The sequence below is a fragment of the Brachyhypopomus gauderio genome, unplaced genomic scaffold, assembly GCF_052324685.1.
Source record: "Brachyhypopomus gauderio isolate BG-103 unplaced genomic scaffold, BGAUD_0.2 sc85, whole genome shotgun sequence".
Taxonomy (NCBI): Eukaryota; Metazoa; Chordata; class Actinopteri; order Gymnotiformes; family Hypopomidae; genus Brachyhypopomus; species Brachyhypopomus gauderio.
The window spans coordinates 198,672-218,366 of NW_027506906.1; the positions used below are offsets into that span (position 1 = coordinate 198,672).

At 46.3% G+C, this 19,695-nt stretch overlaps 1 protein-coding gene across 1 annotated transcript in view; it reads right to left on the reverse strand.

Annotated features, from left to right (window-relative positions):
• The window catches only part of pdhx (pyruvate dehydrogenase complex component X), a 41,726-nt gene that overhangs the window by 16,338 nt on the left and 5,693 nt on the right, over nucleotides 1-19,695 (reverse strand). The window contains exons 3-5 of the mRNA XM_076991735.1: nucleotides 18,832-18,932; nucleotides 8,120-8,316; nucleotides 5,035-5,133 (exon numbers count right to left, since the gene is read on the reverse strand). Coding sequence (XP_076847850.1) covers nucleotides 5,035-5,133; nucleotides 8,120-8,316; nucleotides 18,832-18,932 — 397 coding nt within the window. The remainder of the gene's footprint in view (nucleotides 1-5,034; nucleotides 5,134-8,119; nucleotides 8,317-18,831; nucleotides 18,933-19,695) is intronic.

Below are 19,695 nucleotides of genomic sequence, written 5' to 3' on the forward strand. Positions count from 1 at the left end.
CTCTGGTTTCAGCCCACAGTAGTGAGTCTCTGAATCTACATGTCAGGTCTACATGTCAGGTCTACATGTCAGGTCTACATGTCAGCCTGCTGTCCCCCACATTCTAGCTCATGTTCTTCATATGCACACAGGTGAGCAGTCACACACGCCTGCGAACACACACACGCCTGCTCACACAGATGCGAACACACACACGCCTGCTCAAACACACCCGAACACACACACGCGAACACACACACACACACGTTTAAACCGCTCACTACCCTTCAACTTGCTTCTCATTGTTGGTATTACTGGTTACTACTCTTTGGAAAAGGTGGAAATCCCCAACCCACAGGGAGCACACACACACACACACACACACACACACACACACACAATGACCACCATGTTTACAAGCTCAAACATTTCTGCTTTGAAGCAAAACTTTACATAAAATTTTTTTTTTTGTATATCACCAAAAGGAAACAAAATGAGAAACTTGTTGTGTTTCTTCTTCTTCTTCATAAAGCCAAGGTGACAGGGTGGAGATTCAATCTTTCAACCTAGCCATTTAAACCCTCCCGCTGACACACACACACACACACACACACACACACACACACACACACACACACACACACACACACACACACACACACACACACACAACTGGAGCACAGAGCTGACCAGAATACTGATAAAGCTAGACTGCCACAAATCCATTTCCGTAACACTGGGACTGTTAGACACGCACGCACGGCTCCATCTCCTTCCCGAGGGGGGGGGATCAGCAATTGAGGCCGAGCAGGTGTTGGCGCGACCCCACGCCGGGCGACCCCATGCCGGGCGACCCCGCCAGCCCTTTAGCCGCGTTATCGCAAGGCTGCGGGTGAGACGTGCTCGGCTACGGCGGGCTGCCAACGCTGACCTCTGACCTTCAGCACCCTGGCGATGTCTGTAAAGCCAGATCAGGAATACCTAATGCACCTAAATCAGCTTTACGACTGACTGAATGAGCCCTCAAACAAGAGTGCACGGAAAAACTAAATTACTAGCTGTTGCACCTAATATTATTAAAAAATGCCGGAGATTAGCCTTCTTACACGTGTTTCTGACTGCAAATACAGATGCTGGCATCAAGCTGCGTATAAAGAGCACACCTTGCATCTGTAACCCACACCTAGTGGCTCTGCTGAAGCACAATCTCACCTGCCCCCGTCAAACGTGCTGAAGCATGATGGGATAGCACTCGTTCATTACCCTCCGGCCTCTCAGGCTCCCAGCAAGTGGGTGGGGCCACTACACAGGCCCCTCCCTCCGGCTCAGTGTGGCAGAGGCCAGAGTTCTCAGTGGACACTGAAAAAGGTTTTGAGCGTCTCAAGTGGGTTTTCCATTGATATTTCATGAAATTATCTCCCATGCGATACATCGATAGGTCGCTTTGTCAGGTCTTCGGGGACGTATTAACGGTGTCCTCCAAGCTCAGAACGGTTCATAAATGGCTTCAGCAGCACTGGTAAAAACTGCTCACCAACCCCCTAACCCTATCCCCGAACAATGAACAGGAACAATCGAAGATTCCAATCAAACCCATGTTGGAGAAAGTTGTTATACAACTTCTTTGTTTCCACTGCAAGATTAAAACAAATGACTTAAGCCAGCCTCCTGAATAACTGCTGTAGCTGGATCCTTTATCTGCGTGTGCTGGTTTCAAACCCGGCAGGCGTTTCCACATGTGATGTGATTTACAGCCTATTATAGCCTGAAGCCTTTTGCATGGTTTACTCTTAATCTGCCCCAAATGAACAAGTTTCTAAATATTGATGTTCCTGAAAGTCATTGGCTGCCCCAAGAAAACCATAAAGGTAAACTAATTTATCCCAGGATGTACTGTGATACCCAGGTACCAGAAAAGCTCACCAAGCTCTTACATCATACAGGACTAACCTAAATTGCTTGATCCACTGTACACACACAGCTTTGTACACACACAGCTACTGTACACACTTAATAGGCTGGAGACACTCATTGGCATAAGAGGTCAAGCACTCTCCTGGTTCAGGTCCTACAGGATAGATCGTTACCAATTTGTACTAGTAAATAACGAATTGCTATGCAGATGATAATCAGTTGTATATATCTTCCAATCCGGCTGATATCACTACTACTCAAGATTGAGAACTGCGTCCAGGACATTAAAAACTGGATGGCGTCTAATTTTCTTCAACTAAATTCCGATAAGACTTCTTGGGCCTAAAGCTGCTAAAAGCAATTGGGCTGATATTCCCCTTACCCTAGATGGTTTTTCAGTAGCACCTAAATCTACTGCAAAAAGCTTGGGTGTTACTATTGATTCTGATCTTTCATTTGACACACATATATGCAATGTCACTAAGGCTGCCTTTTTCCATTTACGTAATATCGCCAAGCTGAGACACTTACTTTCATTAGCTGATGCAGAGAAGCTGGTCCATGCTTTTGTCTCTTCAAGATTGGACTACTGTAATGGTCTTCTAATTGGATGCTCTAAACAGTCCATAAAGAAGCTACAACTTGTTCAAAATGCTGCAGCTAGAGTCCTAACTAAGGCTAGTAAATTCGATCATATTAGTCCCACTCTCACGGCATTACACTGGCTTCCAATTAAATATCAAATTGAATTTAAAATTCTTCTGTTATCCTATAAGGCGTTAAATGGTCTTGCCCCACAATATCTGAGTGAACTCATTGATTACTACAACTCATCTCGTCCTTTGCGCTCCCAAAATGCTGGATTTCTCCTAGTTCCAAAAATTAGTAAAACTACAGCCGGAGGCAGAGCTTTCTCCTTTAAAGCCCCTCAATTATGGAATAGCCTTCCAGCTCCAATCCGAGATTCTGACACAGTTCCAATCTTTAAATCTAGACTTAAGACTCACCTATTTAATCAAGCCTTCAGCTAATATTCCCCTTGTAAGGTGTAGAGCTCGGGAGCCCCCAGACGTTGAGATTTCTGGTAATCTGAGATGTTGATGCTGTCATCCAGCTGTGTCATGGCATCACTCTAGTTGTGACAATGACTTGACTGGAAAGCAATGTCTCAGTGAGCCCTCATGCCTGTGGTCACCTCTGAACCCCTCCCTTTAGTTATGCTGCTATAGATTAGCCTGCCGGAGCCAGCAAATCACTGCCACGTGAGCTATGTACATTTAAATCAATGATGGTTTAAATTGATGTCCACAAACTCAGTCTGTATTGTCTATCTTTTTGCATGCTTCTACCCAAGATGGTCTGGCTTGCCGGTGGACGTACTGATGCCGGGGTTGGATGTGCCATTGCCACAAGATGTCGTGCTGATGCTAGCTCCTACCTGAGGCTCACCATCTGCACCGAAGGGACTGTGACTACTTGGCCAGGGAACAAGAACCTTAACTTTATCTGTAGAAACACCCTGCGCACCACGGACTTGTGCTAACGGGCTGCCCAATGGAGGATGGGTTCCCTTTTGAGTCTTGGTCTTCCCGAGGTTTCTTCCTAATCCCCACCATCATAGGGAGTTTTTCCTCGCCACTGTCGCCTTTGGCTCATTAGGGATCTGGACCCATACGATTGTAAAGCTGCTTTGTGACAACATGTGTTGTGAAAAGCGCTATATAAATAAATTTGACTTAGGCATCTCAAACGGTATCTAAATTAAAACGTAAATTAGTCTGTGTTTGTAACTGGTATACATTTAATTTGACCGTTCCAATATAGTTTAGCTGAGCACTATGTGGAAGAGAGTATTGATGCTGTACCCCCCCCCCATGTTGGGCATGAGGACACATGCCCAGAGACATAGGTCAGGTTTTTGTACAGCTTTACAGTAACACGGACTTTAAACTATTGAAAATGGTGTCTTCATTTACCATAATGCATTATCCAGACAACTGGCTTTAGGAGAAAACAAAGAGACAGACTACATTACATTACCTGAACGCAATACATCAAATCCAAAATGCTGGGTGTTGGGGCTGGCCTAATCAACCACCATCAAATAAGGTTCCCTCATCCCTTTAATCATCTCTTGCAGGGATTACGTAATGACACATGACCTCATCTTAATGGAGTCGGCTTCACGCCGCTGGAGAAACTTCCTGGTGGTCCCAATCTGACCAGTTCCTCCAGCACTGTGGGAGACAAAGACCTTCTTCTCCCCTGAAGAACGGAGCGGGATGTGAATACAGCAGGTCAGAATGAATGAATGTTCAATTTATATAACGCCTTTCAAGATACCCAAGGCCCACACACACACAACTGCTTTTATTGAACAGAGACACACAATCACACAATCAGGGAGAATTTGTCAGGAAGTCAGGGAATGCCATTTTATCTCCATGTTTTTGGACTGTGGGAGGAAACCAGAGACCCCAGAAGAAACCCACCCAGACACGGGGAGAACATGGAAACTCCACTCAGATAAGGACTTGAACCCAAGACCCCAGTGCTGAGAGGCTAATGTGCTAACCACCAAGCCACCGTCTCTCCTCAACACAAAGACCGACACGCGTGCGGACGCTGCACACACCCCATAGTGTCGGTATCTACGCAGGGGAAGCAGGGAGGCGGTTGTCATGGTAACTCCCTCCACTAATGAGGCTGGCCGGCGGGAGGCGGCGACACACAGCAGCAGTTCCAGCAGGAGGGATGCGTTAGACACCTGGTCCCTGCACCCCAGCGCACCACGGACCCGCCAGGCTCCTCCCCCATCACCCCAGGATCCTCCCCCCATCACCCCAGACCCGCCAGGCTCCTCCCCCCATCACCCCAGGCTCCTCCCCCCATCACCCCAGACCCACCAGGCTCCTCCCCCATCACCCCAGGCTCCACCCCCCACCACCCCAGGCTCCACCCCCCATCACGTTCTGGCTTTTATCCAGCTTCCAGGAGAGAGAGTTCATGGCAGAAAGAGAGGCAACACCCAGCACTCTCTCTCTCTCCCCCTCCGCCCCTCTCTCCTTCTCCCCCCCCCCCCCCCCTCTCTCTCTCTCTCTCTGCATGCCCAGGTGTGTGTTTATGTACTCTCACACTCACTCTTTAGTGATGAGTCCTCGGGGACCGGTGCTGGTGGCCAGGTGAGGATCTAAGCCGTGTGTGTCCAGAATGTGTCTCGCCGCAGGACTCAGACGCAACCTGGGAATAAAGAGATTGAAAAGAAACATGAGCACAGCACGCACAGACCAGACCGCAGACGCCACAGCAGATCAGAAATACACGACTACTTAAAGGACCACGGGAACCAACAGACCCCCAGACCTGCGAGGATTAGTCTGCATCACTGTCATCAACATTACAGGAATAAAGTCACCAAAGAAGAGAGACTGACTTTAAACCACTAGTTTGAGAGGACAGCGTGACGTACAGTTTCACCTGCCAACATTTAGAAACTGATGGTGACGGGTCTGATACCAACACTCCTGGCTGAACATTAGGGCCACGTGTCATCAGAGCCCACTGAGAGAGCAGCTTATGCCAGAAACACTACAAATGCAGAGAGCTCTGTTTAATAGAGCCGTATTCATCCCCCTGATATGTAGACTGTGTCTAGATGACCATTATTCTATGGGTAGAATGAGAACAGTTACGTTAATGTTGAAATGTTTGAGTCTCAGTGGAATCACACATAACCGACTTTGGCACACGATTGCAAAACAAACAAAACAACTATAGCCAGATGAAAATGTCAAACTGAATAATAAACACTTCGGCTATTACTGAAAAGCTTCTGTAATGTTATTTCCTATCTTAAAATAATGGACAAACTAATCAACCTGCATGCACAAACCCCTAAAACACTGCACGTTACTGGGGTGGTGCTGACACAGGCTAGCAAACTCTCCGAATAGAGAAACGGCAGTAACTCCTGTTAATTACCACAAATACCACAAGTTTCCTTCATTGCTATTCCACCTAATAATCAGTGAATAAAGGAGTGAGCGTACATCATATCTGAGCAAACACACAAACAGTATTGATATAGAAATAACACATCAGACCACCTCTATCTCAGTTGCTAAGTAATTAACTCCAATAGTTCTACTACAAGTATGAGGTTAAAGAGCGTATACGCTGTAGATGATCGAGTGTACGATCACTGGATTTTGGACAGGAGCGAGATTTGCTCACATCGCTGGACACTAAACCATGCCAGACCACCGAGCTACGCAACAGCATGAATTATTGACACACTATTAACAAATAATTTTGAAAATTCACTTTGCTGTGTGTGTTTGTGGGCCATTATAGGCCTAATGTGGTGGTCAGTGCTTGGTTAGTGCTCCCAACCACAATAACAGCACTGCATTATAAAGAAATGCTGCACAAAAGCTCTTAGAAAAGACGAGAGGCAAGCACGCTCTTGAGAATACCAAATATGGACACACAGCCACACGGCATCAGCTGAACTCCACCGTTAATGACAAACTAAATTAAGATGCAATAGCAGTTAGGGAATTTGGGTCAAACTAGACAAGTAAATGATGCCCCTAGCAAGGCGATAAGTGTGCGGTGTTCAGTATAACTAATAATCTGCATCACCACTGCGGAGTGGAGAAAGTTGCACACGTGACCCACAGGCACTGAATGTGTCTCTGAGCTTAATGCAACAGCACGTTCAGTTCTTCAAAACGTGAAGCATTTCACCACTAACTCTAGTTGTACGGTACAAAGCCCCATCTTGCTGATGGCAATTTTTAGGACTTTTTATTTAGTCTAAGGGGGCCTTTCAGAACGCAAAAGAAATCTGCTTTAGATAACAGTTTGAATAAAAGTCCAATTTCATTTTCAAAAGGAGTAATTTTATGGCTCTTGCTCTGAGCTTTTCTGAATGTCATACCTGCCATTTTGAGCAAAAGACTCTTGACACCAATTTCTCCCGCGGTGTCTTTTCAAAAAGCATCCCGTTTTAACATTGTAAACGTGTGCAACGGTGAAAACGCAGTGAAACGTGCACAATAAGCTGTGATTTGTTATTACAGTAGGGCTTTGTAGGTACTACCATTAAAGCTGTAGTCTGTAGCCTGCCACCATGTAGCTATACATCATGCTTTGTGTGAGGGGCGCACACCGCACGTGAGCTCGAGGGACGCACACCGCACGTGAGCTCGAGAGACGCACACCGCACGTGAGCTCAAGAGACGCACACCGCACGTGAGCTCAAGAGACGCACACCGCGCACACCCCACGTGAGCTCAAGAGACGCACACCGCACGTGAGCTCGAGGGACGCACACCGCACGTGAGCTCGAGGGACGAACACCGCACGTGAGCTCGAGGGACGAACACCGCACGTGAGCTCGAGGGACGCACACCGCACGTGAGCTCGAGGGACGCACACCGCACGTGAGCTCGAGGGACGAACACCGCACGTGAGCTCGAGGGACGAACACCGCACGTGAGCTCGAGGGACAAACACCGCACGTGAGCTCGAGGGACAAACACCGCACGTGAGCTCGAGGGACGAACACCGCACGTGAGCTCGAGGGACGAACACCGCACGTGAGCTCGAGGGACGAACACCGCACGTGAGCTCGAGGGACGAACACCGCACGTGAACTCGAGATAGATAGATAGATACATACTTTATTGATCCCGAAGGAAATTTAGCAGCCAGTAGCAGTTACACCAAACAGTTAAGGACACACACACAGCAATTTCACAAAACGTATATGACATTCACAAACAATACAAAGACTATACAATACAAGTGTACAATTATCCAGTATCCCGTCCAAGATTGGTAAAACTGGAAATCGAGGGACGAAAACCTTCACGTGAGCTCGAGGGACGCACACCGCACGTGAGCTCGAGGGACGCACACCTTCACGTGAGCTCAAGGGACGAACACCTTCACGTGCGCTCGAGGGACGAACACCTTCACGTGCGCTCGAGGGACGAACACCGCACGTGTGCTCGAGGGACGTGCGCTGCGTGCGTGTATGAGGAAGACTAGGTGTGTAGCTTCTCTGGTGGGCGATGTGCTCTGCTTGGTAAAGAGGTTGACACCACACGGCTGCCGCGTGTCTGCCTGGTCTTGTTTGGACTCTGCGTGTCAGCCTCCGTAAGCCAAGGTCTAAACTCCAGCATGAAGTGTTCAGCACAGTAGTGGTATTTTGACATACGGCACAGCAGCTGCAGCTCGGTGGGGGGAGGCGGCTACAGAAGGTGATGTGGGCGGAGCAGCTGCAGGAGGGGGAGGGGCCGGAGCTGGCTGGGAGGATGTGAGAGGAGGGATGTCCACTTGTTTCCAGTCTTGTCCTTCCTCCACCATCAGGGCAATGAGAGTCCCTAAACGGATGTTCTTACTACCCTCGTCCATCTGAGAGAGAGAGAGAGAGAGAGAGAGAGAGAGAGAGAGAGAGAGAGAGAGAGAGAGAAACAGAGAGAGAGAGAGAGATAGAGAGACAGAGAGAGAGACAGAGAGAGAGAGAGAGAGAGAGAGAGAGAGAGAGAGAGAGAGAGAGAGAGAGAGAGAGAGAGAGAGAGAGAGAGAGAGAGAGAAACAGACAGACAAAGATTTAGGAGGAGAGACACTTGGCAATCAGTGTAAAGGTGTACAGTGCGTTCTGAAAAGCCAGACAAATATGCGACATAAACTGATAACTGAAAACTGATATCAGACTAGAAATATTTGTAAATATAGTGCTTAGTAAATATAACCAGAGTGACACAGACAGTACTGGTAATATTTGGTAAGGGGCCAATCTCAGTATTTTGGCCAAGCAGCTTGCTGGAAAAAAGTTACTGTAAAGACCTTTTTGGAAGTTAAGATTCAAACCAAAAGCATAGAACAGGGATGCACAACTTGAAGGAGGAGCCGGGCCAAAAATAAATGTAAAGCTGCTTGGCGAGTAGTGTAAAATGGAGACAAATTATGTATTATGTTGCGATCGATTCTTAATGTTTACTTACTTCCGCGGAGTAAAGTAAAGCCCAAAAAACAACACTTTTGGTTCGTCATTCAAATTCAGGCACGAATCCAGAAGGCGGGCCAAATTATTTAGCAGCTGGCGGGCCACAACCGAGGCACCCGCGGGAAGCAAATGGCCCGCGGGCCGTATGTTGTGCACCCCTGGCATAGAAGAATACAGCTTGAGGCCATATAGCATTCTTACACCTCATGGTGATATGGAAACAATATGTAGGATGTAGTAACATGTTGGAGAAATGGGGAAAAAAACCTTTTAGCATGACAGGATGTGTTCTATAGAAACACACACACACACACACACACACAGTTTTGACATAAAAATAATAATTGCAAAAAATATTAATGCAATTTTGTCTATTAATTCCTTCCGGCTTGGTAGTTTAAAAAAATTCAATCATTACAGAACTGTGAAACATTAATATTTATAGGAAATATCAAACCAAAAAAAACTTACTGAGAGACAGAATACCGAAGGGCATCAGGATACAGAAATTTCTCATAACACTACCATGAAATTTTATGATGCTAATGATTAATATAATTATTATTATGATAATTATGATTAGTGACAACCATGACCAATTACCAATACCAGTCAAAGGAAACCCACCTTTCCCAGACAAACCGGTTCTAGTGATAATTCTTTCATCAATTTAAATTCAAAATTTACAGTGTATGCATTTTATTTGTATAAAGATTCTTTTTTTCAACAACTGTCAACTTCGAACACAGAAACACAACACAACACTTCATCTGACATTCTGTAACCCTCACAGCTTCCTCACATTTAGATTAATGTGGCTGGAGTTCAGATTAGTCCAACGCTGGTGCTGGTGAATCCAGGATGGGGTAAAGGAGAGCCACACAGGTACCGACTGACCACTGGGCCACATCAGCTAGCCGCCATATTGATTGAGCTACAGCATCTTGGACTGTCGTGGTCTTCATTATATTGTCAGTGAAAATAAGAATGACAACAGGAGACAGAGAGACCTGACACTCCATTTGTTTAGGCTTCCTAATTGACAAGAAGCAGACCTCACATTTCTCCAATTGAATTTCCTACAATTAAGTTTCTGCCATTGCGAGCACAGGCCTCCCTCTCTCCCTCCCTCCCTCTCTCCCTCCCTCCGTCTCTCTCTCCCTCCCTCCCTCTCTCCCTCCCTCCCCCCCCCTGTGCCCCAGCCTTGTGTTCCACTGCCCCCTGAATCTGCCCCGACCCACGACTCTCAACAGTGTCAAAGGCACAGCTTGCCCTTCTAGTCAACACCAATACGTGCTTCTCCGCGATCAATACTGATTAGTTTGAAATGAGAGCCCAGACGCTTTAGACGGGGCACAGTCCCATATCTCATCAATTTTAGAAGAGTGTGGTGGGCTGTTGAATCATCACGTCTCCAGAGGGTGAAGCTCCTTCAAGGTGAAATGAAGCCATGAGAGATATTTTACTGGACCAGATCATATGTCGGGCCACTCAGGCAGCTACTAATGCTGGCTGTTGGATCTGGTGTTGGGTACAGCTGCCCTGATGGTCCGATACCACTCAGCTCTGCGTCACGGCCCACCGAGAGGCGCAACACGACAGGGGTTTACCTGTTCTTCCTGAAACACCGTTTCAGCTTCTGTACACACACACACACCCCCACACACACACACACACACCCCCCCCACACACACACACACACCCTGTCACAGCAATTGACGGGGAATGAATCTATTTTGCACCATTTAAAACTTTATAATGAGGACAACCCCCCCAGAAACCCCTTCAGCTACAGCACACTGTACCTCCACCATTCACGCCACACTCACGTTACTCAGCAGAGAGAAAACGAGACGCTACAGAGATGCCAGAATACGCAGCAGAGACGTTGGGGACGACGCCGGCGTCCTGAGAGCCTGAAGCCCAACATGATGACATTTGTGGAGGACACTCACACGTCTGTTAGTGTCAGCCATGCAGCACTGAGTGGGATCACATCTAACGTTGGAGTGTGTGTGTCACCCCTCACCCTGGGTGTGCTCGTTGGAGTGTGTGTGTGTGTGTCACCCCTCACCCTGGGTGTGCCCTCAACACGCCGGTCAAGACAGACACTTTTCCAAACTCGCGAGTCGATTTCATGTTCGACTTTCTAGGACTCCTGGTGTTCGTTGTTTGCTTAGAGATGGACGGTGAGAGTCCTGATGGCCAGAAGGTCCATTTGGGTTCTGATCCTGTGATGAAGAACTCACGCAAGAACTCGCCAGGAGCAAGAGGACAAATAAATAAACAAACAAGCGAGACAAGCTGGAGGATAAAGCAGAGAGAGGCACGCACACACACACACACACACACACACACACACACACACACACACACACACACACACACACACACACACACACAAGAGGCTGGGGCATGTAGGAGCTCTTCCTCTTCTCAGAAAATAAAATGAAAGGGAAAAAAAAAGCCGAAGAGCTCGACACCGCCATCGCATGGCAGGACGAGGTAACTGCAAACAGGACTGCACTATTATTCTCATTGTTTCACTGACAGTTGCCCTGAGGCTGTAGTAGCAGCTTCAGTGCACGGAGAGTGTGTGAAGACTCCTGCTGGAGGTAATAACACCACCAGAGAGGTGCTGATAACACCGAACCCCCTCCGTCCTGTGAGCGAGAACCACCTCCCCCTCCCCCTCTCCTCCTGATCCACCCCCCCACCCCCCCCACGCATGGATCCAACACTTACTGGGGGGGGGGGGGGGTTTCTGGAGGGGGTTGACCTCATCACTCCTAGCATATAAAAAGCAGAGACTATATTGATCTGGTCAAAGGAGTGGCAAAGGTTGCCATAATCGACCCAAACGCCCCCCCCCCCCCCCCCCCCACACCCCCCCAGGTGTCTGTTTCTACGCAGAGTAACGGCCACTTGAATTTTGCAGGGAGCAACAACACGAGCCTTTGATTTCTGTGAATAATTCATACGACAAAAAATGTGTGAGAGGCTCTTAGCACCTCAGGTCTGCTTTTAATGGGGGGAAAACACACACACACACACACACACACACACACACACACCCCCACCCCCCCCGCTAGGATATAAACCAAATGAATTTTCTTATTAAATAAACAAAAAAAAAACAGACAGGGGCACAGAAACGTAATGTTTACACAGTTCCCAGCTAAACCAAAGCTCATTTTTATTAGACGTGATGTGTTTCCTGATACCTACAAGCGTTTATTTGTTAACGAGATGGTGAAGATGCAAGATGGGATAAAAACAGCACTGAATATAGTCTCACTCCAGTGGAGTCGCAGATGGAGGAAGACCAGAGGCAGGGGAGTGTAGCTGGGTGTGGAGGCAGGGCAGGAAGCCCGTGGGCTGAGGCCCAGTGGAGGGCACCCAGCCCGGATAAGGCCCGGTGGAGGACGCCCCGCCTGGCTGAGCTAATGAGATGGAGGTCACATGTGGTAGCAGACAGGGCTGAACCATTTAAGCTGCACCTCGGCTTGAGATTACACTCTGACTGTTAAGATTCAGTGTATTCCTGGCCCACATGGTATCTAATTACAAATATATCTTGTTCCTATGTGAAATGAATCAAGATTAATCGATCTAGTTCCTACTAATGTGAAACCTTTTCACTGCTAGCGTGATTTATTGACACATGCTCGCCAGTGTGAGACCGTATGGGGTGAAATCACCACGAACGAGAGTTAAAAGGTCTAAACCACCCCGACATTAACACCACGCAAGATTATTGTTGTTTTTAATCTAATGGACAATCAGAATATTACAACAATTAAAATACATGGCAAAGATTGCAGCTTCATCATCATTATAATGCTAAGAGGATCCACCGATTCTTCATACTGCTGACCATGCTGACCCCCCCCAACTATGACCCCAGCTCTCGGTTCTGGACACCGCAGCTCCTGAACGCCCACTGCCAGCCTCTCTCTCTCTCTCTCTCTCACACACACACACACACACACACACACACACACACACACACACACACACACACACACACACACACACACACACACACCTATCTCGCAGCGCAGGCCTCACACACACACCGCAGGTGGCCGAACCATGCGCTGTGCTCAAGGAGAAAAGGGATAACGTTTGTTTTGAAGTCCACATTGCTGAAACCCTGGACATTTCTAACCCTATAAGCACTGTGCAGGGAGATAAGAGAGTCATGCTGAGTCTGACCCATAAAGAACCTCCATAAGGCTTCAAGAGAAATAGAGAGAGAGAGAGAGATGTGGCTGGAAGGGGGTGAGAGGTGACAGAAACCCTATGTGCACGAACAGCATGCTTATTTTTTATAATTATACTCACTCACCCACCTCACCTCACCTAGCTCACCTCACCCACTATACAGGGTGGTGGGGTTTATCTAATTCAGACCATTTATCTCCTCCTCCAAACTCCCTCAACCAATCTCCAATTCCCTGGTTTGTTGCCATAGAAACTCCCTGGCAGATGAAGCTTGTGTGTGTGTATGTATGTGTGTGTCTATTTGTCCTTGAGGAACCCTAACATGTCCAGTGACCTACACGTCTCGTCACAGTCATGAAATTCTAGTTCATGATTAATTATCATGTAAATAATTTCCAGGTATAAAAGTCAAATAAACGTTACAGCAGAAAACTATGAATGAAGAATCGTATGCTGGTGTTAGATACTTGAAATGAGTAAATAATGTCTGATATGGGAACACATAAGGGGAGTAGAAATTGTGTGAAATGTTTGCAATCAGCAAAAATAATTGCAATCAAGTAAGTGTGTAATAACCATGACAGAGCTACCGCAAATGTGCCCAAGAGAGAGAAGGAGAGAGAGAGAGAGAGAGAGAGAGAGAGAGAAGGAGCAGACCACTCCTCCTAATATCCACACACACACACACACACACACACACACACACACACACACACACACACACACACCACACACACACACACACCAGTATAATTTTAAATATTAAGTCAGCAAGACAGTAAAATGTGGAGAAGCTCAAAACACTCATTAAGAAGCGTTTTAAGCATGAGAACCCTGTTAGCCTCCTCGGGGATCACAGGATTAAGGAAACGAGACAGCATCAGTGAATATTCTATTACACGGGAATTGAAAGCTGTCAGGAACTACAGGAAGACAAAAGTGAGAGAAATGAAAAAGGAAAAAAGTCCCTTTCATCTTCTTTTCAAGAAAAGAGAGAGAGAGAAGCAAAGAATAAAATGGGATAGTTGAAATATCACTAGTATGTAATTACACACAGGACAAGATGTCAAATGTCCAATACCAAATAACCATTAGAGCATCACATGGGGTCCAGCCCCCTCACCTAGCGAATCACACGGGCCGCACACAGCCCGCCTCACTGGTGCCACCGAATCACTTCAGAAGACTCAGCAATGTGGTGTGGTGTTCCTGCACAGGCAAAGAAGTGACGTTTCTATAAATTCTTGTTGTCCCTACTTGCCTGATCCACGTGTGCCGCGTGGGCTACGTGTGCTGAGTGTGCTACGTGTGCCACGTGTGCTCTCCCTCACACACCCAGTCTGTGTCCTTCTGACTTTCACAAGTTTCATCAGTGGCATAATCAAATGGAATTGTTAACTCTACAACACCGTGGTTAACGTGATATACTACGACACCGTGGTTAACGTGATATACTACGACGCGGCGGTTAACGTGATATACTACGACGCGGTGGTTAACGTGATATACTACGACGCGGCGGTTAACGTGATATACTACGACGCGGCGGTTAACGTGCTATACTACGACACGGCGGTTAACGTGATATACTGCGGTTAACGTGATATACTACGATACGGTGGTTAACGTGATGTACTACGACACAGCGGTTAACGTGATATACTACGACGCGGCGGTTAACGTGATATACTACGACGCGGCGGTTAACGTGATATACTACGACGCGGCGGTTAACGTGATATACTACGACGCGGCGGTTAACGTGATATACTACGACACGGCGGTTAACGTGATATACTGCGGTTAACGTGATATACTACGACACCGTGGTTAACGCGATATACTACGACACCGTGGTTAACGCGATATACTACGACACCGTGGTTAACGCGATATACTACGACACCGTGGTTAACGCGATATACTACGACACCGTGGTTAACGCGAAATACTACGACACCGTGGTTAACGCGATATACTACGACACCGTGGTTAACGCGATATACTACGACACCGTGGTTAACGCGATATACTACAACACCGTGGTTAACGCGATATACTACAACACCGCGGTTAACGCGATATACTACGACACCGCGGTTAACGTGATATACTACGACACCGCGGTTAACGTGATATACTACGACACCGCGGTTAACGTGATATACTACGACACCGTGGTTAATGTGATATACTACAACACCATGGTTAATGTGATATACTACAACACCGTGGTTAATTTGATTAACCATGGTGTTGTAGTATATGTGATATACTACCACACCGTGGTTAATGTGATATACTACAACACCGCCGTTAATGTGATATACAACAACACCATGGTTAATGTGATATACTGTGGGATCTGTAGTTTTTTTTACTTCATCCACTGGCAATTTCCAATCACATGCTTCACCCCATCTAGAGATATTTATAGACTATGCTCGATCTCCAACAGACTGCTCCCCATGCACAGACCTAACCACTTTATTCAGATCACATTAACAAAGTGTTAACCTTTAAACAATTAATATCGAATAAACATGCTAATGCACAAAGCACCTGGTTATGTTTCTCCTCCATGTACATTGTTGTCTCTGCGACAAACCTTACATGCCAATAAATATCTGCTCCCGCCCGTCAACCCTTGCAGGTAATTTACAACTAGGACCATCACACTGTCCAAAGATCTGCAGTGTAGGAAGGACGTCGTAAGTCATTCTAAGCAATAATTTAATGCAACTCGCATCAATTGCCCACGACTCTTGCCAGGTTTGTACGTCTTCTGGAGTAACGGTCACTCTTACTCTTCCCCAGCCCTTTGGAATAATCCAATTCTTCCAGACTACAACCGTCATCTTTCATAAGAACTTCAAGACCTGAGGTGAACGTCTGAGGTGAACGTCTGAGGTGCAGAACCTGCCTTCACACAACGCATCATGTCTAATCACTCCCTCATTTCAGCTACTACACAATAATAGTACATTCAGGAATCATTTTCCTAAATCTAACAGAAAAAAAACAAATTTAAAAAGAAGTTTAATTTTGAGGATTACCACACAGGACAGCTAAGACTCAATCATGCATCGCTGGAACACCCTCTCTGTAACCACGGTAACACTAGCTGGTGGACATCCCAACGGACCGAGAGGGACAAAAACACAAACAAGCTAATGCGCTTCGCTATACTAGCTAGACGGCTAATACATGTCTGAGCATCAGGAACTCCCTCAGACATTTTGAAACACTAACAGTTTGAATACTTTGGAGAGCAGGAGAATTCGAGCAGGTGGCGTATACAGTTGTATGTACGAGCACTCAAAGAGAAAACACAAAAGAAAACAAAATCCTAAAAGGAAATCCAGACACTCACTTTACTTCACTTTATCCACCTAAATGGCAAGATAATGAAAAAAAAAACAATCTGAGCTTTCACACTGCCTTTCCATTACATACAAGTCCACAATATGTAAGCTCTACAAGTCTACTATGAACTACCATATATGAGGATGAAACCCTAGACCCTGGTCACCCACTCTGACCATCACATGGTGCACTAACAACGCAGAACTAATACAGGACCATGGAGCAGCCTGGACTCACAAGGTGTTTACCCTGCTATAAAGACATGGAGAGAGTGAGTGAGTGTGTGAGTGAGAGTGAGAGAGTGTGTGAGAGTGAGTGTGAGAGAGAGCGAGTGTGAGAGAGAGCGAGTGTGAGAGAGAGCGAGTGTGAGAGAGAGCGAGTGTGAGAGAGAGCGAGTGTGAGAGAGTGAGTGTGTGTGAGTGCGCGTGAGAGTGAGTACGAGAGTGTGAGAGCACCACTGTAGGAAACATGGACTGTTAGGAAGAAATCCAAGATATCCATCAATCACAGCTCACCCCCCCCCCCCCACTGCTGAACCTGTGAGAGCTACAGGTGAAGAAACAGCTCTACCAAAAATACCATCTAGTCCACCACCCAGACATCACACACAAGTACATTAGCCTCCTTCTGCACAGGCAAACTATGGGAAATATTGCAAAGACCCTTACAGAAATAAGTAACGATCACCCAGCTTCACACATCCTGGAGGGATCCTTAATCCTTAGATCTTTTTTTTTTTACATTTTATCTTAACGAAAATGAGTGCACTAGGTAATACAAAACAAACCAATCAAGGCACGTGTTATCAACACACAGAGCCAACACAGTTATTGTTTTGTTAGTGTGTGGCTGTGTGTCCCACTCTCACCCTCTTGTGGTGCACAATAGTGGTGCACACAAGAGGCTGAATCACGTGGTGGTGCTTCTGTTGCAACCCCCCCCCCACCCCCCCCCCCATTGAAAGAAAAATGATAAAATACTACCAATGCTTGGACAATAGAGTTATCTTCACTTGACTTGAGAGTGAGTGACGGTAGAGAAAAAAGAGAGTGCATATGAGTGAGTGAGTGAGTGTGTGTATGTGTGTGTGTGTCTTTGAGTGTGTGTCTTTGTCTTTGAATGTATGTGAGGTTCTTGTTATTGGTAGTGATTCACAAAGGAATGATGTCCAGACTTATTTAATTCAAAGGAATCTGAATGCCAAACAACGTGTTAAGAACCTGGGTGTCACCTTTGATAATGAGCTCAGCTTCAAATCACACATCATGACTACATGCAAGACAGCTTATTTTCACCCTTCGAAACATCGCTAAGGTCCGAGATATGCTCTCTCCTGCTGACAGTATCACATCAAGGCTAGATTATTGTAACGCAGTTCTATCTGCTCTTCCAAAGAGCTCTATTTCTCACCTACAGCGAGTTCAGAACGCTGCTGCAAGGGTTCTGACCCGCAGGAGAGAGATCATATTACACCTGCACTCCACTCACTGCACTGGTTACCTGTCAGCTTTAGAATAGATTTTAAGGTTCTAGTCATGGTTTTTAAATGTCTTCATGGTCTTGCCCCTCTTTACCTCAGTGAAATGATGGTTAGATATGTTCCAGTCAGGTTTCTCAGGTCTTCAAACAGTAATGTACTGGTGATTCCTAAAAGCCGATTAAAGATTGGCGAGGGTGCTTTTAGCCACTATGGCCCAAAGCTCTGGAATTCTCTTCCTGAAGAGCTCAGAGGCATTTCATCCCTGTACAGGTTTAAGAAGAGTCTCAAAACCTTCCTGTTTAGATCTGCTTTTAGTTAAGAAACTCTAACTCTGTTCTAATTATTTTAATAGTTTTCCAGATTATTATTATATTATTTACTTTATTACATTATTTTATTTAGTTACATTTTGTTATTTTAATATTTATTTTGTTACATTATTATTATTTTATAATTTATCATTATTTTTTTATGTTTGTTTCCTTTTTATCTTTAATGTCTTAACATTTTCTTTCTTTTTATCTCAGATCACACACACACACACACACACACACACACACACACACACACACGCTCTGGTGTGTTTACACACAGTCTGTAGGAACTGCTCTAAATAAGGAGTTCATTTAGGTTCAGGAGATTGAAGCTAATACATCAAACTCATCCATCTATCTGCTTGCCGTCATTCTGGGCTTTGGATCAGACAGACTGACACACGAGCACGTGCGCACGTGCGCACGTGCGCACGCACACACACACACACACACACACACACACACACACACACACACACACACACACACACACACACACACACACACACACACACACACACACACACACTCACCAGGATTTTAGCTAGGATTCCGTCATCATTGGATTCCATGGTAACCACGGCCTTGTCAGTCTCAATTTCACAGAGAGCATCGCCAACTGCCACTGGGTCACCTGTACACACACACACACACACACACACACACACACACACACACACACACACACGACTGCTCATAGGCAGAAAGGCTGAACACTGCTCTCTACTAAATGATACAGTTGTCTGATATCAATATTATATCATATTTCAATATGATATTTCTCCATTACACTCTCTATCTGAACAACTCTAAGGAGGAATCTCCTCAAACATCTCCCCGTACGGCCGCCCAAGGTCTTGGTGGAGTTCAGCTAATGTGAGGTTGAGTTTTCCATATACCATTATGGTAATCTAAAAGGCAGAGGCACAGTGAGACAGTACTGCTCTAAACACTCGTAATAAATGGCACCGCTGGAAACTGATCACAGAAGCACAGGTAAATAACCACGAAGTGAAAACGCCTTCTGATGTGCTGAGGCCGTCACCAGCATCCACAGCAGGGTGACAAACACAGCTGCACACGCACACACACACACACACACACACACACACACACACACACACACACACACGCACACACACACACACACGCACACACACACACACACACACACACACACACCATCTGTAGCTCCATCCCACAGCCCAGGAGACCCACGAGTGCATTTACCTTAGATTACCCACAAGGAAGTGCTGCTACTATCTCACACACACACACACACACCTACACCTACCCACACACACACGCACACACACAGGGTGTGTATACTATGAAAGGAAGAGAGAAGGTGGGAGGGGCTTCTAGGTGATGGTACCGTCATGAGAACTACAGTTAGT